Raw genomic sequence first — 22,597 nt, forward strand, 5'->3', positions numbered from 1 at the left:
AGTAATTGTTCCGTTTCTTTGCCATTTCCCTGTTCTCCATTATTAATTCTCCTGTCTCTGCCTGTAATAGACCCACATTTGTCCTTGCTAATCTTTTCCTTTACACATACCTAAAGAAGCTTTTACAGTCTGCTTTATGTTTCTCGCTAGCTTGCATTCATATTCTCTTTTCACTTTATCAGTTTCTTGGTCATCCTTTGCTGGCTTCTAAATTGCTCCCAGTGCTCGGGCTTACCACTTTTTCTGGCAACTTTATAAGCTACTTCCTTTGATCTAATGCAATCCTTAAATTCTTTCGTTAGTCGCAGTTGATTCATCTTTCTGATTGGCTTTTGGTGTCTTCGCGGAATGTATATTTGCTGTAGATCAGGGTTGTCCAACAACGTCCCGCGGGCCTGGACCCAGCCTGCGGATGTATCTCAGAGATGAGGAATTTCCCATCCACTTCTTCTTTCAGACCGGCTTTTAAAAAAAATTGTCCTGTCAGTTTCACAGCTGACAGGTCGGTTTCCAACTGGACAGATTTGGGGTTTTCTGGGGGATTCTGAATTCTTTTCAAAGCCTGCCAGAAAACTCTGAATCTGTCCGATGTTGGATACCGACCTGTCAGCTGTGAAACTGACAGTGCAATTTTTTTTTAAACTGACCAACCACAAAGCTGCTGTGCTGAGCATTCCTGCTCCCTGCAACTATGTGTGAGAGAGGGGGGAGCAGAGAGAGAGGGAACAGAGAGAGAGAGACAGGGAAACAGAGAGTGAGAGAAGGGGACCGGGGGGGGGGGGAGAGAGGAGGGAAGCAGAGAGAGAGGGGGGAGAGAAGAGAGAGAGAGGGAGTAGAGAGAGAGGGAACAGAGAGACAGAGGAGGGGGAGCAGAGAGACAGAGATGGGGGGAGGAGAGAGAGAGAGAAGGGAAGCGCGGGGGGAGCAGAGAGAGAGTGAGGGGGGAGGAGAGAGAGAGGGGAAGCAGAGAGAGAAAGAGAGGGCGCAAAGAGCGAGGGGGCAGCACAGAGAGAGAGATGGGGAGCAGAGAGAGAGGGGGAGTAGAGAGAGAGGAGGGGAACAGGGAGAGAGACAGAGAGGAGGGGTAACAGAGAGAGAGATGGGGGAGGAGAGCGAGAGAAGGGAAGCAAAGAGAGAGGGGGGAACAGAGAGTGAGGGGGAGCAGAGAGAGAGAGAGAGATGGAAGGGAGCAGAGAGAGGGGGAAGTAGAGAGGGAGAGGGGGAGCAATGAGAGGGAGGGGGAACACACAGAGAGAGGGGGAGGAGTGAAAGAGAGAGGGGAGACACAAAGATAGCGGGGGAACACCACAGAGAGAGGGGAACTCATAGAAACATAGAAAATAGGAGCAGGAGTAGGCCATTCAGCCCTTCGAGCCTGCTCCGCCATTCATTATGATCATGGCTGATCATCCAACTCAGAAACCTGTTCCCGCTCTCCCTCCATATCCCTTGATCCCTTTCGCCCCAAGAGCTATATCTAACTCCTTCTTGAAAGCATACAATGTTTTGGCCTCAACTGCTTTCTGTGGTAGAGAACGCCACAGGCTCACCACTCTGGGTGAAAAAATTTCTCCTCATCTCAGTCCTGAAAGGTTTGCCCCGTATTCTAAGACTATGACCTCTGGTTCTGGACTCCCCCACCATCGGGAACATCCTCCCTGCATCTACCCTGTCAAATCCTGTTAGAATTTTATAGGTTTCTATGAGATCCCCCCTCACTCTTCTGAGCTCCAGCAAATATAATCCTAACCGACTCAATCTCTCCTCTTACGTCAGTCCCCCCATCCCAGGAATCAGACTGGTAAACCTTCACTGCACTCCCTCTATAGCAAGAACATCCTTCCTCAGATAAGGAGACCAAAACTGCACACAATATTCCAGGTGTGGCCTCATCAAGGCTCTGTATAATTGCAGCAAGACATCCCTGCTCCTGTACTCGAATCCTCTCACTATGAAGGCCATCATACCATTTGCCTTTTTTATCGCCTGTTGCACCTGCATGCTTACCTTCAGTGACTGGTGTACGAGAACATCCAGGTCTCGTTGCATATTCCCCTCTCTCAGTCTATAGCCTTTCAGATAATAATCTACCTTCCTATTTTTGCTACCAAAGTAGATAACGTCATATTTATCCACATTATACTGCATCTGCCATGCATTTACCCACTCACTCAACTTGTCCAAATCACCCTGAAGCCTCTCTGCATCCTCCTCACAACTCACCCTCCCACCCAGTTCTGTGTCATCCGCAAATTTGGAGATATTACATTTAGTTCCCTCATCTAAATCATTAATATATATTGTGAATAGCTGGGGTCCTAGCACCGATCCCTGCGGTACCCCACTAGTCACTGCCTGCCATTTGGAAAAAGACCCATTTATTCCTACTCTTTGTTTCCTGTCTTCCAACCAATTTTCTATCCATCGCAATACACTACCCCGAATCCCATGCGCTTTAATTTTACACGCTAATCTCTTATGTGGGACTTTGTCGAATGCCTTCTGAAAGTCCAAATAAACCACATCCACTGGCTCCCCCTCATCAACTCTACTAGTTACATCCTCGAAGAATTCTAGTAGATTTGTCAAGCATGATTTCCCTTTCGTAAATCCATGCTGACTCTGTCTGATTCTACCACTGTTCTCCAAGTGCAATGCTATAAAATCTTTGATAATGAACTCCAGAACTTTCCTCACTACTGACGTCAGGCTGACTGGTCCATAATTCCCTGTTTTCTCTCTACCTCCCTTTTTAAATAGTGGGGTTACATTAGCTACCCTTCAATCTGTAGGAACTGTTCCAGAATCTATTGAATCTTGGAAGATTACTACCAATGCATCCACTATTTCTAGGGCCACTTCCTTAAGTACTCTGGGATGTAGATTATCAGGCCCTGGGAATTTATCAGCCTTCAATCCCATCAATTTCCACAACACCATTTCTCTACTAATACTGATTTCCTTCAGTTCCTCCCTCTCACTAAACCCTGTGTTCCCCAACATTTCTGGTATGATATTTGTGTTTGGCTACCTTTCCCGTTTTACTTTTGCGCCAGACAGGAATAAACAATTGTTGCAGTTCATCCATGCACCCTTTGAATGTTTGCCATTGCTTATCTACCGTCATCCCTTTAAGTAATGTTTCCCAATCCATCATAGCCAACTTGCGCCTCATACCTTTGTAGTTTCCTTTATTAAGATTCAGGACCCTAGTCTCAGAATCAACTACGTCACTCTCCACCTTGATGAAGAATTCTATCATATTATGGTCGCTCATCCCCAAGGGGTCTCGCACATCTAGATTGTCGATTATTCCTTTCTCATTTCACAATACCCAGTCTAGGATGGCCTGTTCTCTAGTTGTTTCCTCAACATATTGGTCCAGAAAACCATCCCGTATACACTCTATGAATTCCTCCTCTACGGTATTGTGACTAATTTGATTTGCCTGATCTATATGCAGATTAAGGTCACCCATAATTACAGATGTTCCTTTATTGCATGCATCTCTAATTTCCTGCTTGATGCCATTCCCAACAACACCACTACAGTTTGGGGGTCTATATACAACCCCTACGAACATTTTTTGCCCCTTAGTGTTTCTCAACTCTACCCATACAGATTCCACATCGTCAGAGCTAATGTCTTTCTTCACTATTACACTAATTTCCTCTTAAACCAGCAAAGCAACTCCACTGGCTTTTACTTTTTGTCTGTTCTTCCTAAATACTGAATACCCCTGGATGTTCATTTCCCATCCCTGGTCACTCTGCAGCCATGTCTCCGTAATCCTGACTATATCATACCCGTTTACATCTATTTGCGCGATTAATTCATCCACTTTATTGCGAATGCTCTGCGCGTTAAGGCTTGTCTTTTTAACATTACTTGTCCCCTTCTCACTCTTCTTCACTGTGGCCCTGTTTGATTCTGGCCCTTGATTTCTCTGCCTATCACTTTTCTTATTCCCCTTACTGTCTTTTGTTCTTGTCTTTGATCCCCCCTCCTCTGACTCCTTGCAAAGGTTCCCATCCCCCTGCCATTTTAGTTTAAACCCTCCCCAACCACTCTAGAAAATACTCCCCCTAGGACGTCAGTCCTGGTCCTTCCCAGGTGTAACCCGTCCAGTTTGTACTTGTCCCACTTCCCCCAGAACCGGTCCCAGTGTCCCAGGAATCTAAAACCCTCCCCCTCACACCATCTCTTCAGCCACGTATTCATCCGATATATCCTACTATTTCTACTCTGACTAGCACGTGGCACTGGTAGTAATCCTGAGATCACTACCTTTGAGGTCCTACTTTTCAACTTACTTCCTAGCTCTCTATATTCTGCTTTTAGGACCTATGTCATTTGTACCAATGTGTACCATGACCACTGACTGTTCACCCTCCCCCTTCAGAATGTCCTGTAACCGCTCTGAGACATCCTTGACCTTAGCACCAGAGAGGCAACATACCATCCTGGAGTCTTGTTTGTGGCCACATAGGGAGGCCCCCTCCGATCTATTCCCCTTACAATTGAATCCCCGATAACTATTGCATTCCCACACTTTTTACTTCTCCCCTGTGCAGCAGAGCCAACCGTGGTGCAACAAATTGGGCTGTTGCTCCTTTCCCCTGAGAAGCCATTCCCCCCAACAGTATCCAAAGCAATAAATCTGTTTTTTAGGGCAATAGCCACAGGAGATTCCTGCACTGCCTGCCTAGTCCTCTTGCTCTGCCTGGTGGTCACCCAGTCCCTTCCTGCCTGTGGAGTCTGAGCCTGCAGTGTGACCACCTCTCTATATGTACTCGCCACAATACTCTCCGCCTCAGGGCGGGAGAGAGAGAGAGACACATACACACAAACAGAGGAATAGATAGACAGACAGACAGAGAGGAGGGAAAGAGAGCAACCAAGATCACTCCTGACAGATGTACATCCATCCAGAATACTCTGCATCGCTACAAGAAGTGTGGGCAAACATTGAGTACTTGTGCAAGCAAATATTGCCAGGTATCTCACTAAATCAGTGTCCAACATAGTGATGAGAAATTAAGTCAATAAATTAATCTAATCATTTAAAGCTTCTTCACAAAAATGCACATTTGTTGTTTTGATTAATAGTAACTTTTTGATGCCTTTATCTTTCTGAAATTGTATCACTGGCCCCCTGTGTAAGGTAAAAATTGTAATGTGGCCCCCTACTCGAAAAGGTTGGACAACCTGTTGTAGATGATGTAATACTTCTTTAAATGCTATCCATTGCCTGTATTTTAGTGTATTTTCCCAATCCACCATAGCCAACTTGCCCCTCATACTTTCATAGTTTCCTTTGTTCAGATTTAAGACCCTAGTTTCAGAATGAACTATATTATTTTCAAACTTACTGTAAAATTCTGTCATATTATGGTCACTATTTCCCAAAGGCTCCTTTACAGCAAGGTTATTAATTAGCCCTTTCTCATTACATAATACTAAATCTAAAATAACCCAATCCCTGGTTGGTTCTTCAACATACTGCTCCAGAAACCCATCTCATACACTCCAGGAATTCACCCTCCCCAGCATTATTGCTAACCAGTCTACATGTAAATTGAAATTGCCCATTATTATTGTATTACCCATGCTATATACATCTCTAATTTCCTGATTTATACCGTGCCTAACATTACTAGTACTGTTTGGTGGCCTATAAACAACTCCCACCACTGTTTGTTGTCCCTTGCTGTTTTAGTTCCACCCAAATTGATTCTACATTTTGATCCTTCAATCCAAGATCCTCTCTCACTAATGTACTCATCCCTTAAGGGCGCTATCCCATCTCCTTTTCCTTTTTGTCTATCCCTCATAAATGACAAATATCCTTGAATATTCAGATCCCAGTCTTGGTCACCCTGTTTTCTGTAATGGCAATCATACCCATTTACCTCTATTTGTGCCTTCAAATCATCTACCTTGATGCAAATGCTGTGTGCATTCAGATAGAGTGCCCTTAACTTTGTCCTTTTAACATTATTCTGCATTCTGATCCTATTTGATGCTTGCCTTCGCTTCGTCTGTCTTCTAATTTTGCTTACTACTTTGCTACTTCCTGTTAACAGTTTTGCTTCCCTCCAATCTTCCCTTCTTGCCACACTCAATTTCCTTATTGCTACCTTATCACATCTTCCCTCACTTGATCCCTCGCCCCCACTATTTAGTTTAAAGGCCTCACTATTGCCCTAGTCATATGACTCGCCAGAACACTAGTCCCAGCACAGTTCAGGTGAAGACCATCCCAACAGTACAGCTCCCACTTTCCCCAGTACTGGTGCCAGTGCCCCATGAATTGGAGCCCATTTCACCCACACCAATTTTCAAACTACGCATTTAGCTCTCATCTTATTTTCCTACTCCAGTTTGCTCGCGGCTCAGATAATAATCCTGAGATTATTACTTTTGTGGCTCTGCTTTTTAATTTAACCCCTTGCTGCTCATACTGTCAATGCAGAGCCACTTTCCTAGTCCTGTCTATGTCTTTGGTATGCATGCAGACCACCACAACTGGATCCTCCCCCTCCAAGTTCCTCTCCAGCCCTGAGCAGTTTCCAAGCCCTGGCACCAGGCAGCCAACACAGCCTGCTGGACTCTCACTCTTGGTTGCAGAGAACTATGTCTATCCCACTGACTAGACTGTCCCCTACTACCAATACATTCCTATTTGCTCCCCCTGCTTGAAAGTCTTCCTGTACCATGGTGCCATGGTCAGTTTGCTCATCTCATCCAAACAAGCTGAAAGAACCTCAAACCTATTGGACAATTGCAAAGGCTGAGGCTCCTGTACATCTTTCTTCCAAATTCCCTCACCTGCCGCAGGCACACCCTCCTGTCCCGGACCACTGAGCAAATCAGAAGATGCTATTGTATGGGTTGTGACTGCCTTCTGGTACAAAGTGTCCAGGTAACTTTCCCCCTCCCTGATGCATCACAGTTCTGTAGCTCGGCCTCCAGCTCATCCACTCTGATCTGAAGCTCCTTGAGCCTCAGATGTTAAAACTCCAGAAAGCTTGTCATGGAAGGATCATGCTGGAGACTACCTCTTCTCAGTTTCACATTTATTGTACAAAGTAAAAGGAATACAAACATGTAGCTCCTCGTTCAAAAACCTCCACCTGTCTCAGTAAGTGTCTGCTTACAAGTGCTCAAGTAAGATCCTAATTAACACACTCCACCTGCACATAATCAAACAATTGATACACAATTAACAGATTCCCTTCTTTCTTTTATAATACAACATGGATTAATATGCTCAAACATTTCAAAATAAATTATATATTCCTTTTGGGCCTCCTTATCTCGAGAGACAATGGATACGCGCCTGGAGGTGGTCAGTGGTTTGTGAAGCAGCGCCTGGAGTGGCTATAAAGGCCAATTCTGGAGTGACAGGCTCTTCCACAGGTGCTGCAGAGAAATTTGTTTGTTGGGGCTGTTGCACAGTTGGCTCTCCCCTTGCGCCTCTGTCTTTTTTCCTGCCAACTACTAAGTCTCTTCGACTCGCCACAATTTAGCCCTGTCTTTATGGCTGCCCGCCAGCTCTGGCGAATGCTGGCAACTGACTCCCACGACTTGTGATCAATGTCACACGATTTCATGTCGCGTTTGCAGACGTCTTTATAACGGAGACATGGACGGCCGGTGGGTCTGATACCAGTGGCGAGCTCGCTGTACAATGTGTCTTTGGGGATCCTGCCATCTTCCATGCGGCTCACATGGCCAAGCCATCTCAAGCGCCGCTGACTCAGTAGTGTGTATAAGCTGGGGATGTTGGCCGCTTCAAGGACTTCTGTGTTGGAGATATAGTCCTGCCACCTGATGCCAAGTATTCTCCAAAGGCAGCGAAGATGGAATGAATTGAGACGTCGCTCTTGGCTGGCATACGTTGTCCAGGCCTCGCTGCCGTAGAGCAAGGTACTGAGGACACAGGCCTGATACACTCGGACTTTTGTGTTCCGTGTCAGTGCGCCATTTTCCCACACTCTCTTGGCCAGTCTGAACATAGCAGTGGAAGCCTTACCCATGCGCTTGTTGATTTCTGCATCTAGAGACAGGTTACTGGTGATAGTTGAGCCTAGGTAGGTGAACTCTTGAACCACTTCCAGAGCGTGGTCGCCAATATTGATGGATGGAGCATTTCTGACATCCTGCCCCATGATGTTCGTTTTCTTGAGGCTGATGGTTAGGCCAAATTCATTGCAGGCAGACGCAAACCTGTCGATGAGACTCTGCAGGCATTCTTCAGTGTGAGATGTTAAAGCAGCATCGTCAGCAAAGAGGAGTTCTCTGATGAGGACTTTCCGTACTTTGGACTTCGCTCTTAGACGGGCAAGGTTGAACAACCTGCCCCCTGATCTTGTGTGGAGGAAAATTCCTTCTTCAGAGGATTTGAACGCATGTGAAAGCAGCAGGGAGAAGAAAATCCCAAAAAGTGTGGGTGCGAGAACACAGCCCTGTTTCACACCACTCAGGATAGGAAAGGGCTCTATATTATGCACAAATTATTAACATGCTCAAAGAACATTTCAAAATAAATCAAAATAAAATCCATATTTGGTACAAAGTTTTACATTGTGAGATGCCCCTCCTCTAGCACCTCTAATAATTTCTTTGTACTAACATTTCTTTTTGTGAAACAATCGGATAGCTGATGACTTGCATCTACCCATTTAAGTTTGGAGATTTCCTTTCTGTCCAGCATTTGTTTCAATTCAGCAAGGTCAATACATAGTCTTTTCTCACTCACACATTTTGTAGAGTGTACATTGTCCCACAAAGAACGATTATCCACATAACATTCAATGGGTATCCAATCTTCAGTATGTCCCCTGTTCACCCGAAATATTTGACAAATAGAACCCCATATCCACTGCCTCCACAAGACCCAGTGTTTCCGCAGCCAATGTGCTTTTGACGACCCATGTTATTTTCTTAGCTTCCCAAGCTAAAGGACATTATTTCCCATTTTCACCCATCAGAAATATTATGAAACGAGCTGCATTCGAATACCGTTTAGCATGTGAAGTATCACTAAAAATTATTAGTTTCATGTTCTTTGGATCACCTAAGGATGGAAATTTCAGTACACATTTCTCCAGATTTAATTTTTTTAAATGTTTTTTGTCCTTAAAACATTCTCAACTTTCAGATGTTTGATCATTGTACTTAAAATGAGCATTAGGCCTGGTCTGAGAGCACAATCAGTTTAATTGACCAAACAAGCTTCGCAATTGCTCAGTCTCTGCTTTAGATATATCATCTTTCTGTGATGGCCTAACACAATTAACCAGGATGGAATTAACACTCTCTAAATAGGATTGTTTATTTAAAGTTATTCCAGACTTAGTCTGCTTACTATCTAAACCAAGATATTTAAAGGCCCCACAAGCCTAACTCCCAATCTTAAAGTCTGCCTTAATCTTATTAATAACATATTTCTCAAAATCTGCAGTATCACTCCATAAGAAATCATCAATGTGCATCATGAAGTTGCCTGAATGTTTTCCGTTATGATACCAATAAAACATTGTAGGATCTGCTTTTAGTTGAACACAACCAATTTTCAACAAAACAGATCTCACCGAGAAATACCACACCCTAGAAGCATCATTAAGGCCGAAGATGCATTTGTTCAGTTTCCATAGTTTTCCTTCTGCAACTGTTGCCTCTTTGGATAGTTTCAGAAACACACCTCTCTGAAAAGTGTCATCCTGCAGAAATGCAGCTTTTATATCAATGGATCTATCCCCTATAAATATGTGGCCAAAAAAGCTAAAAAGATTTTCAAGATTACTTTTCCAGCTGTAGGAGAGTCTGCTGTAACATTGGTATCACCCAGTCGCTCTTCAAAACCCCTCGCAACTAGCCTTGCTTTAGCCTTACAAGTTCCATCAGGAAGGACTTTTTCAGTACAAATTCATCTGTGTGACAAGGCTGGCTGTCCTCTATCTGTCACCTCAGAATAAACTGCAAACTTTCTCCAAGTCTCTAATTCCTTATGTTTTGCTTCGCTTATTAGTTTGTCCTCAAGCTTAATGGCGACCACTAAAATTTTACAGTCATGAGGACTTTTACTTCTAGTTCTATTCTGAGACTGCTCTCGAGCCTTAGTTTCATTGTGGAATCTGCTCAAACTACGGCCACTATTAGCACTTTGATGTCTTTCGGAACTACTGCTAGAAGATCTCCCTCGCACATTATTGGAGGCTCTTTCTCCAGTACGTGATTGCTTTCTTGCTCAAGAGTCACTTCCAGACCCACTATTAGAACTTGCTTTGCGCTTTCTTAACCTCCACTGTTTCACCCCATTCTGCCAGTCCATGGACCTTGCTTCTTGGCCATCATCTTGAACATTTAACCAAAATTTAAACTTGCTCGTAGATTTTCTTGCACGTCCCACAATTGTTGCATCCCTCCATCTATTAGCTCCTCTGGAATATATGTCACTCGAGTACCTACTTGGGCAATTGCCCTTTGGATGCGATAGATTTCTTGAGCGTCATGTTCCCTCACATTACTATCCAACCCTTGATCTACCTCATTCAGTACCTTCATCACAAAACGCATGAGTATTTGAGGTACAAGGTGCATTGTTTCCCTCTATCAACTGCTCAGATTCTGAGATTTTGTAATCATCCCTGAACAATTGCAAGGAATGAACCGTAACAGTTTGATTTTCATGTTTGTTAACTACTGTCTTACCATCACAACCGATTACCTTACCAGGGCCTTTCCATTCCCTATGACCCTCTCATTTTATAATACCCCAAATCTCCTGAACTAAATTCCGCCTCAGTTGGCCTTATATGATGCCTCAGGGCTCTGTGACTTTTCTCAGAGACCTCAGCCTTGATGAACACCTGTCTCCCTGCATGTAAAGCATTCAAATGTGCAGAGAAAAATGGAACTAATTGTAGTACCTTCTAGAGCAGGAGGACTATTGCACAGTACAGAAGGCAATTTGGTATTCCACCCATAGACCAATAGATAGGGACTGTATCCTCCCACCATCTGAAGTGCATTCTTCGCGTGAACCGCCCATGCCAGGACAGTTGTCAACTTGCAGTTTGGCTGGTCAGCAAATATTTTGTGCAGCATTTCATCAACCACTGCATGATTCCTTTCACAGAGCCCATTGTTGAAAGCACTTCCAGCTGCAGTATTCATAACCATAATGTACTTGTTTTCCACATGTCTCTGAACTCGTCATTGGCAAATTCCCCTCCAATATCAGTCAGACACTTAGCTAGTGCCTCAAGTCCAGTCCCTATCCATTTCTCTGTAACTTTGTCTATAACCATCCTTTTGTCCTTGCTATTTATTATTGTAGAAAGACTAAATCTAGTTGCTAGGTCTATAAAATGTAGAATGAAAATATTCTGTCATTATCCCGCACTTTTAAATCCATGGCAACTATCTCATTAAAATTACGTGCCAATGGAAGGCTGACAATAGGACGTGATGGTGTCCTCCGATACTTTTTACAACTTACACACTTTTCACTAATCTCATCCTCCTATATTGTTCATCAATCACATCCGCATCCTTTAGTAGGGTCTGACAAAGAAGGGTGAGCAAATTGTCTGTGTAACTTCTAAGACTGTTTGCTTTTCATAACTACTGAGTGGTTACAATGTTATCTGGCTTCAATCAGTTCTACATACTGTCGTGCGCAAGCAGTATCCAATACAGCACAATTGAACGAATCCGCAACTAGCACATTCATCATTGGACTAAAACTCCTTGTGACTGGTGCAATTCATTCAGGTTCATAAGTATCTTCCTGTTCTGCCTCAGAATTTGCTATGCCATGCGTTATTTTGAGGACTCTGCTCCTCCGCTTAGGGTAGTTCATTGCATAAGGATACTTTGAGTCACATCTGAAGTACCTATTAACTGTTCCTTGGGCATTCCAGGGATTCATTCGCCAATGATTGCTGTTTCAATTCTGTCTTCCATTGTAACAGTCAGACCTGCTAAAGATGCTTTCATCCTCCTTCCAACTGTCTTTAACTCTTGCATTGTACTTAGTTTTTTTTATCTGTTCATGGGATGTGGGTGTTGCTGGCTCTGCCAGCATTTATTGCCCATCCCTAATTGCCCTTGAGAAGATGGTGGTGAGCTGCCTTCTTGAACCGCTGCAGTCCATGTCGGGTAGGTATGCCCACAGTACTGTTAGGAAGGGAGTTCCAGGATTTTGACCCAGCAACAGTGAAGGAACGGTGATATAGTTCCAAGTCAGGATGGTGTGTAGGTTTGAGGGGAACTTGCAGGTGGTGATGTTCCCATATATCTGCTGCCCTTGTCCTTCTAGGTGGTAGAGGTCGTGGGTTTGGGAGGTGCTATCTAAGGAGCCTTGATGTGTTGCTACAGTGCATCTTGTAGATGATACTCACTGCTGCCGCTGTGCATCGGTGGTGGAGGGAGTGAATGTTTGTGGATTGGGTGCCAATCAAGCGGGCTGCTTTGTCCTGGATGGTGTCGAGTCTTCATATATGTAGCTTCCAGTACGTGCAAATGTGCCACACAGCGAGCCCTACTGACAATCTTAAATTGGCTGTCAGAATTTGTGGGCGGCACAGTGGTCCAGTGGTTAGCACCGCAGCCTCACAGCTCCAGCGACCCGGGTTCGGTTCTGGGTACTGCCCTTGTGGAGTTTGCCAGTTCTCCCTGTGACTGCGTGGGTTTCCGCTGGGTGCTCCGGTTTCCTTCCACAGCCAAAGACTTGCAGGCTTGATAGGTAAATTGGCCATTATAAATTGCCCCTAGTGTAGGTAGGTGGTAGGAGAATTGAGGGAAAGTGGGGATGTAGTAGGGGATATGGGATTAATGTAGGGTTAGTATAAATGGGTGGTTGATGGTCGGCACAGACCCGGTGGGCCGAAGGGCCTTTTTCAGTGCTGTATCTCTCTATGACTCTCTGACTCTAATTACGCTGACAACCAATTTAAGATTGTTAGTAGGGCTCGCAGTGTGGTGCATTTGCACGTACTGGAAGTTACATCTATTAATACACAGGGCCTTGTTCTTTGAAGACAGACAGAATATGCACAAACATTGCGCCTGTTTCAGCTGAACAAAATAAGTGACAGCCATTCGTTGGTTCATTCCTCAGGGCAATGCCTTGACCAATCAGAGTCAAGCTCCCTGGTTTAAATTTTAAACAAAGCTTGGCAGTTAACTGTTAGTCACCAAAAACTCGTGAATTCGCCATGGCAACGCCTCTACCAATCAGAGTTCACTTGCCAACCAATCAGCACTCTCTTCTCATGCAATATAAGTTGTTGTTTTCCCTTACATTGGTTATTCTTGCGATTGTCCTGATGAGTGCAAGACGAAAAGCTTCGACAACATGTCTCTATTTTCAGCAATATACTTATTCTGTGTATTCTGAAATATCCCCTTTAATGTCTGCCACTGCTTCTTTATTGATCTATTTCCAAGCCTAATAACCCAGTTCACCTCAGCTAGCTCATCTTTCATGCCCACATAGTTGCCCTTATTCAAGTTTAAAATACTAGTCTTTGACCCACTCTTCTCTCTTTCAAGCTGGATGTAAAATTCAATCATATTGTGGTTGCTGCTACCTAGAGGTGTCTTTACTCTGAAGTCATTAATTAATCCTATCACATTACACAATACCAAGTTAATATAACCTGCTCTCTGGTTGGTTCCAGAACCAGACCAAATCTGAAGTACTTAATCTAAGGGGTGTGAATGCCTCGTAGAACAAGTGTCCAGGAAACTTTCTCCCTGCTGATGCATTGCAGCGTCTGAAGCTCAGACTCCAGGTCACTAAGTCTGAGTCGATGTTCCTCGAGCTGCAGTGCCCTAGTTTAGAGGGGAGAGCAATACTCACCAACCAATTACTTGCCTGCTTTCCTGTGAGGTCACACTTTGTTTTTTTTTCCTGTTTTCGAAAGAGGTCTGCCCACTCCTGCTGCTGCTCCCAATTAGCTTGTTCACTTTCCGAGGTGAGAAGAGAAAAATTCACATCCCACGTGTTTTCAGTTAAGTGATTTATCGATTTGGGGTCAATTGTTATACCTGAGCATGCTAATCCATACACAGCAGAGAATAAAAGATTAAATTTCCATAAGAAAGGAATACTTGCATTTATATCGCGCTTTTCATGACCACCGGTGTCTCAAAGCACTTTGCAGCCAATGAAATACTTTTGAAGTGTAGTCACTGATGTAATGTAGGAAATGCAAGAAAATGCCATTGATCTCCTGTGATCTAAAATACAGAAATGGCAAGTGTTAAATTCCTAGTCATGTAATTTCTGTGCTTATCTCCATGTTAGAACCATAGGCCTATAAAAATGTAAAATTGTATAAAATAAAATGTGAGTTGAAGATTCTGGAACTTGGATGAGGGATCCATTTTTAGCAGTATACGTACTGGTAGCCAACGCACAGATGTTGGTCTCCCACAATTGAAACTACAGAAACTGCAAATGTAAGAGCACCTTTAGTCAGTCCATTGCCCATGTTTGTGTCACAAAACAATAACTTCAGGCCACAGGCCAAATTTCTAAAGATATAATTGTGGGGAAGATATATAAATAAAACAATAAATTAGGAGTCTAAAGCTGTTGAGGTCTGCAGCTCCTTATATCATTTAAAATGTTGTCAAATCTGAACCTTTAGCACATACACAATACTGGTCTTTGTGTGTCAATTCTTACTTTAAATCTGATATTGCCCGAGTTTTGTTAATCAAAGGCATTAGGGAATATAGGGCAAAGATGGTTATATAATTTAGGCCACAGATCTGTCGTTGAATGGCTGAATAGGCTTGAAGGGCTAAATGGCCTATTCCTGTTCTAATGTTTATAGAAATTGTATTTGAAAGGTTATAATTATGGACTATTACTGTATTATCTTGCAGAAATGAGCTGTGGTCCCCACATCAATATATGGTTTTAGATTCTAAAAATATAAAATACTTGGACAAGACATACAAAGGAGGTAATGAGCTGAAAGCCGCCACCGGGTATGATTAGATTAGATTAGAGATACAGCACTGAAACAGGCCCTTCGGCCCACCGAGTCTGTGCCGAACATCAACCACCCATTTATACTAATCCTACACTAAACATCCCCACCTGTCCCTATATTTCCCTACCACCTACCTATACTAGTGACAATTTATAATGGCCAATTTACCTATCAACCTGCAAGTCTTTTGGCTTGTGGGAGGAAACCGGAGCAACCGGAGAAAACCCACGCAGACACAGGGAGAACTTGCAAACTCCACACAGGCAGTACCCGGAATTGAACCCGGGTCCCTGGAGCTGTGAGGCTGCGGTGCTAACCACTGCGCCACTGTACCGCCCTATATTCTTGAACAAATTAAATCCATCAATTGTGTTACAACCTCAGTGAGATTGTTAACGTGAAATTATGGGCTATAATTTGAGATGTGTCCAATTTTAAGAATCACAAAACAAGATTTCACATTTTAAGACTTTTATTATAACAACTAAATTAAAAGAAATTCCCGATTAACTGAATAGTACTTTGTAAGTAGCTGATAGCCCAAATTGCAAAGAAAGGTATTTTCTTTACTTATTAAAAAAAAAATTTGAAAGCCCCACACCACACTTATATGTTACACAGTTCTTTTTGTTGGTGCAATCATTTGCGGTTAAAAGTCCCAAACCCCTCCTGGTTTCGATGGGTTGGATCTCCCAGACTGTTTCAAAATTCAATGTCCTCTTCACTCATTTCTCCGAGCACTTCTGACCTGGATGTCTGTGAATAAGGCATTTCCTGGTGATCCTGCTGGTCATCTAGTTCTCTGCAAGCTTCCACTTTCAAAACAGGTTCAAGTCTTCACTGCCGTTTGCTGCAACAGGCTTCTGAGAGCAGGTGGCTCCTCTCTCTCTTGAGGACTCAACCGCTAGTTGTCTTCCTTACTGTCTGCTCTCAGGTTGCAACTGCTGGGTTCCCTTCTTACAGCCTGCCTTGAGGCCACAGTTGCTGGTTTCTTCTCTTACAGCCACTTTGCCTTCAGAAAGTCTGTTAAATTTATCTGGACTCAGAAGTCAATAGCTTATTGCATTGTTCCAAAAATGTAGGGTCCAGAAGTCTGGTTTCACAGAGCCACTTGGGCCTTTCATTATTTCCAGGTGCTAACAGTTGCCTGGTTCACTTACATCTTCTGAATTATTGACTCCTTGTTTTATGACCTGAAGGTCTAAGAGGGCAAAATCCATTGTTTGTCAGGTGTTTTTGCAAAAGAAAGTCTTTGATCTATGTTCTCTGTTGTCCTGGTAACCACGACTTCTGTCTTGTCCTTTCGCAGAGTGGATGTGAGGTCACCTGACCTTCCAGATTCCATCTTGAACTTTTTAAAAAATCACAGTTTTTAAAATGTAATCATGTTACAAGGTCCAGCGTTCATAGCAATTGCCCTTGGTCTCAGTTAATGTAATACTTATGACCTAAAAATTAATTATCCTAAAATGGGTAAAGGTAATACTACAGATCTTCTGTGGCATTGCTCATGGTGAACAAGAGCATATCTTGTTTTATTCCATGCAAAATATTTAGCATACAAGATATTATTGGGCCCACTGATTTGTGATGATTAAAAAGTAAATTGCATTTTTACAGCACAAGTATGTTGTGGGTGTGTTGATATTTTTGGTATCAAATTCTATAATTATGTCCATGTTTGCACGGAAACTGTAAATCAGTGGTCTTGATTATTATATTCATTAACTACGTGGTTAATTTTTATGCCTTCGCCCAGGTTACAGAGGAAGGGGATAGGAGCAATGTCCCAGGTAAGTAGGTTGCAGGTACTGCATGCAGCTGCATTCAGAAATTGTGGGGATTTTATATAGTTTGGGATATTGTTGCAACAGTGATCCTGATATCTAGGAATCCTGGTAAAAGTAGTTCGTGAGGTCTGATAGAAATGATGAATGAGACTGCCAAAACCAATGAGTTTTAGATGTTAGGTATTCAGATACCGGAGCTGTTGTGTAGATGGGCATAGCTGTCATGGCTGACATATTTCTAGAGCTATTATCCAATCAGTGGCTAGTTGTGTGCCTCAGTATGACAACTGTGTCAGAACACAAGAAATAGGAGCAAAAGTAGACCATATGGCCCATCCAGACTGCTCCGCCGTGCAATACGATCATGGCTGATCTTGGGCTTCAATTCCACTTTCCTGCCTACTCCCCATATCCCTTGATTCCCTGTGAGACCAAAAATCTATCCATTCAAGCCTTAAATGTATTCAATGATGGAGCATCTACAACCCTCTGGGGTAGAGAATTCCAAAGATTCACAACCCTTTGAGTGTAGCAATTTTTCCTCATCTCAGTCCTGAATGATTGGCCCCTTATCCTGAGACAGTGTCCCCATGTTCTAGATTCCCTGACCAGTGGGAACAATCTCTCAGCTTCTACCCTATCAAGCCATTTCAGAATCTTGTATGTCTTAATTAGATCACCTCTCATTCTTCTAAACTCCAGATAATATAGGCCCAATTTACTCAGCCTCTCATCATAGGACAACCCCCTCATGACAGGGACCAATTTAGTAAATCTTCGCTGCACTGTCTCCAGTGCAAGTATATCCTTTCTTAAATGTGGAGACCAAAACTGCACACAATATTCCAGTTGCCGTCTCACCAAAGCCCTGACTTCTTTATTCCTGTACTCTAATCCCCTTGCAATAAAGGCCAACATGCCATTTGCCTTCCTAATAGTCTGCTGCACCTGCATGTTAACTTTGTGCATTCCTTGTACGGGTAGCCCCAAGTCTCTCTGAACATCAACACCTTTTCAAAAATATTCTGCTTTTCTATTTTTACAACCAAAGTGAACAACTTCACACTTCCCTACATCATACTCCATTTGTCATCTTGTTGCCGACTCACTTAACCTGTCTATATCTCTTTGCAACCTCTCTACATCCTCCCCGCAGCTTACCTTTCCACAGAGCTTTGTATCATCAGCAAACTTAGATACATTACTCTTTGTCTCTTCATCCAAGTCATTAATTTAGAGTGCAAATCGCTGAGGCCCCAGCACTAATCCTTGCGGCACCCCACTATTCACTGCCTGCCAACTTGAAAATGCCCCATTTATGCCCACTCTCTGATTCCTGTCTGTTAACCAATCCTCTATACGCTAATATATTACCCCCAACACCAGGAGCCCTTAACTTGCCTATTAATTTTTTATGAGGTGCTTTTTGAAATTCCAGGTATACTACATCTACTGGTTCCCCTTTATTTACCCTACTAGTTACATCCTCAAAAAACTCTAATAAATTTTTCAAACAGGATCTCCCTTTAGTAAAGCCATGTTGACTTGTTCTAATCATACTATGCTTTTCCAAGTGCAATGTTAAGACTCGCTTAATAATAGTTTCCAGCATCTTCCCAATGACTGATAGGCTAATTGGCCTGTAGTTTCCCGTTGTTGCTCTACCACCTTTCTTGAAAAGCAGCATAACATTTGCCAACTTCCAATCTGATGGAACCATTCCTGAATCTAAGGAATTCTAGAAAATCATAGCCAGTGCATCCACTATCTCTGCAGCTATCTCTTTTAGAACCCTAGGATGTAGGTAATCTGGTCCCGGAGACTTGTCAGATTTTAGTTCCTCAAGTTTCTCCAATACTTTTTCACAGCTGATATCAATATCCTTAATTTCCTCACTCTTTTTAGTCCCTAGGTTATTGCCTATTTCTGGTATGGAACTTGTGTCTTCCACTGTGAACACAGACACAAAATATTTGTTCAATGCCTCTGCCTTTCCTCATTCCCCATGATGATTCTCCTGTCTTTGCCTCTAAGGGACCACTTTAGCTACTTTCTTCCTTTTTATGTACTTATAAAAGCTCTTACAATCTGCTTTTATACTGCTGGCTAGTTTACTCTCATTCTATTTTTTCCCTTTTTATCAACTTTTTGGTGGCCTTTTGTTGGTTTCTAGAACACTTCCAATCCTCAGACTTACTACGTTGTAAGCCTCTTCTTTTAGTCTAATACTCTCCTTAACTTGCTGAATGAGCCACGGATGGTTGTTTCTTGACAAGTTTTTGAACGGAATGTTCAACCCTTTAAATTGTTTCTTTAAATGTTTCCCACTGTTCATTTACCGCCATACTTTCCAATCTATTTACCCAATTAACCTTAGCCAATTCTCCCCTCATACCTTTGTAATTGGCTTTGTTTAAGTTTAAGATTCTTGTTTGTGATTGAAATGTGTCACTTTCAAACTTAACATGAAATTCAATGGTATTATGATCACTATTTCCCAGTGGATCTTTTTCCATGACATTGCTTATTAACCCTGTTTCATTACACAATACGAGATCTAAGATAGCTTTATCCCTAGTCATTTCTGCAACGTATTCTTCCAAGAAACTGTCACGAAAGCATTCTACAAATTCATCTTCTAGACCACTGTTGCCAATTCGATTGTCCAAGTCTATTTGCAGATTAAAGTCCCCCACAATTAATTCATTACCATTTTTACATGCTCCAATAATTTCCCGTTTAATGTTCTGTCCAATAATATAACTACTTTTAGGGGGCCTGTAAACTACTCCCACCAATGTTTTCTGACTCCTGCTATTCCTAATTTCCACCCAAATAGATAAAACAACTTCAATCCATCCAATACGATTCTTGGACTAACTTATTATTAAGAGGTTTGTGACACACAGTTATGCTCTGGGCAATTTGTATCTGAATCCTCAGAGCAGAACTCTAAGGCCTGGGATAATACATTGCCAAGTTTACTATTCTGTCTGTATTACAGTAATGGTTAACTTAAAAAGTAATTCATCTGGTTGCAATGTACTTTGAAATATCTTGAGAGCATTCTGGGATATTGAGATGATCATGGAAGGTCAGATCAGTTCAAGAGGCTTCACAGTAGCTGTAAGGTTTTGGGGGTTAACCATGGACTGTGAAAGTCCTGGGCAAGGGTTATGAAGTGGGGAGAAGCCATACAGTGCAGGGCTATTACAGGCCACAGTGCCTGCTCGCATTGAGGAAAGGGTGACTGATAGTATTAAGGATATGGGGGTCTGTTTTTTTATTTTTCCTTGGGATGTGAGCATCAGTGACAAGGCCAGCATTTGTTGCTGATCCCTAATTGCCCTTGAGAAGATGGTGGTGAGCCGCCTTGAACCGCTGGAGTCCAACTGGTGTAGATACACCCACAGTGCTGTTTGGAAGGAAATTCCAGGTTTTTGAACCCGCGACAGTGAAGGAATGGTGATATAGTTCCAAGACAGGATGCTATGATTCTTGGAGCGGAACTTGCAGGTGTTGGTGTTCTCTTGCATCTGCTGCCCTTGGCCTTCTAGGTGGTACAAGTCACAGTTTGGAAGGTGGTGTCGAAGTAGGCTTGGTGAGTTGCTGCAGTGCATCTAGTAGATGGTACACACTGCTGCCACTCTGTGTTGGTGGTGGAGGGAGTGAATGTTGAAGGTGGTGGATGGTCTGCCAATCAAGCGGGCTGCTTTGTCCTGAATGGTGTCAAGCTTCTTGAGTGTTGTTGAAGCTGCACTCATCCAGGCAAGTGGAGAGTATTCCATCGTACTCCTGACTTGTGCCTTGTAGATGATGGACAGGCTTTGGGGAGTCAGGAGGTGAGTTACTTGCTGCAGAATTCCTGGCCTCTGACCTGCTCTTGTAGCTACAGTATTTATATGGCTGGTCCAGTTAAGATTCTGGAGAATGGTAACCCTCAGGATGTTGATGGTGGGAGATTCAGCAATGGTAATGCCATTGAATGTCAAAGGGAGATGGTTAAATTTTCTCATATTGGATGTCGAGGGGAGCAAGACGCTGGCAGGATTGAGAGGCAGGAGGGTTATGAGAATGTGTTCTGCCCTTTTTAGGACTGTCAGACAGCCTTTATCTGCTGATGTTCCCAAGCTGCTTGCTATCAGCATTTTCAAAATGTTGTTTACAGCCATCAGCCAATTTCTAGGGAAAAAGTACTGAGCAAACTATTGGGATTGAAGGTAGACAAGTCCCCATTCTAGGGTCTTTAACAAAGTGGCAGCGGAGATAGTGGATCCATTGGTTATAATATTCCAAAATTCCCTGGATGCGGGGAAGATTCCAGTGGATTGGAAAAAAGCGAATGTAACGCCCTTATTCAAAAAGGGAGGGAGGCAGAAAGTGGGAAACTATAGACCAGTTAATTTAACATCTGTTGTTGGGAAATTGTTAGAATCCATTATTAAGGAAGTAATAACAGGACATTTAGAAAGTTAAAACGCAATCCATCAGACTCAGCATGGTTTTATGAAGGGTAAATCGTGTTTGACTAATTTGTTAGAGTTCTTCAAAGATGCAACAAGTGAAGTGGATAATGGGGATCCTGTAGATGTAGTATATCTGGACTTCCAGAAGGCATTTGATAAGGTGCCACACAAAAGGTTATTACACAAGGTAAGATCACATGGGGTTAGGGGCAATTTATTAGCTTGGATAGAGGATTGGCTAAACAACAGAAAACAGAGAGTCGGGATAAATGGGTCCTTTTCTGGTTGGCAAGATGTAACTAGTGGGGTGCCACAAGGTTCAGTCCTCGGGCCCCAACTATTTACAATCTGTATTAATGACTTGGATGCAGGGATAGAAGGTACTATAGCCAACTTTGCAGATGACACTAAAATAGGTGGGATAGTGAGTTGCAATAAAGAAATAAGTAATTTACAAATGGATATGGATAGGTTAGGTGAATGGGCCAAAATTTGGCAGATGGAGTTTAATATGGATAAGTGTGAGGTTATCCATTTTGTTTGGAAGAATAAAAAGGCAAATTATTATCTAAATGGAGAGAAACTTCAGAGTGCTTCGGTGCAGAGGGATCTGGGTGTCCTCATGCATGAATCGCAGGAAACTAGTTTGCAGTTGCAGCAGGTAATGAGGAAGGCAGATGGAATTTTGGCATTTATTGTTAAAGGAATAGAGTATAAAAGTAGGGAAGTGTTGCTGCAACTTTACAAGGCATTAGTCAGTTTGCATCTGAAGTATTGCATACAGTTTTGGTCCCTTTACTTGAGGAGAGATATAGTTGCATTGGAGGCAGTTCAGAGGAGGTTCATTAGATTGATTCCAGAGATGAGGGGTTTGTCTTATGAAGAGAGATTGAGCAGTTTAGGCCTTTACTCTCTCGAGTTTATAAGAATGAGAGGAGATCTAATTGAGGTATATAAGATGATTAAGGGGATTGACAAAGCAGACGTAGAGAGGATGTTTCCGCTGGTGGGGCAATCTAGAACAAGAGGTCATAGTTTTAGGATAAGGGATAGCAGATTTAAAACAGAGATGAGGAGAAATTACTTCTCTCACAGGGTCGTGAGTCTGTGGAACTCACTACCCCAGTGTGCGGTGGATGCCGGGACATTGAGTAAATTTAAGGAGGAGATAGACAGATTTTTAATTAGTAATGGGTTGAAGGGTTATGGAGAATGGGCAGGAAAGTGGAGTTGAGGCCAAGATGAGATCAACCATGATCGTATTGAATGGCAGTGCAGGCTCGAGGGGCTGAATTGCCTACTCCTGCTTCTAGTTCTTATG

General features: G+C 42.9%; 1 protein-coding gene across 5 annotated transcripts in view; it reads left to right on the forward strand.

Moving 5' to 3' along the window:
• slc10a7 (solute carrier family 10 member 7) overlaps positions 1-22,597 on the forward strand; it is a 435,171-nt gene that overhangs the window by 306,330 nt on the left and 106,244 nt on the right. For 2 of the 5 annotated variants that reach the window (XM_068041333.1, XM_068041322.1), the window contains exon 7: positions 16,780-16,813. The exons of the other annotated variants lie outside the window; for them this stretch is intronic. In XM_068041333.1, coding sequence (XP_067897434.1) covers positions 16,780-16,813 — 34 coding nt within the window. The remainder of the gene's footprint in view (positions 1-16,779; positions 16,814-22,597) is intronic. 5 annotated transcript variants of the gene reach the window in all.

Source organism: Heterodontus francisci, chromosome 1 (assembly GCF_036365525.1).
Source record: "Heterodontus francisci isolate sHetFra1 chromosome 1, sHetFra1.hap1, whole genome shotgun sequence".
In the NCBI taxonomy this organism is placed as follows: domain Eukaryota; kingdom Metazoa; phylum Chordata; class Chondrichthyes; order Heterodontiformes; family Heterodontidae; genus Heterodontus; species Heterodontus francisci.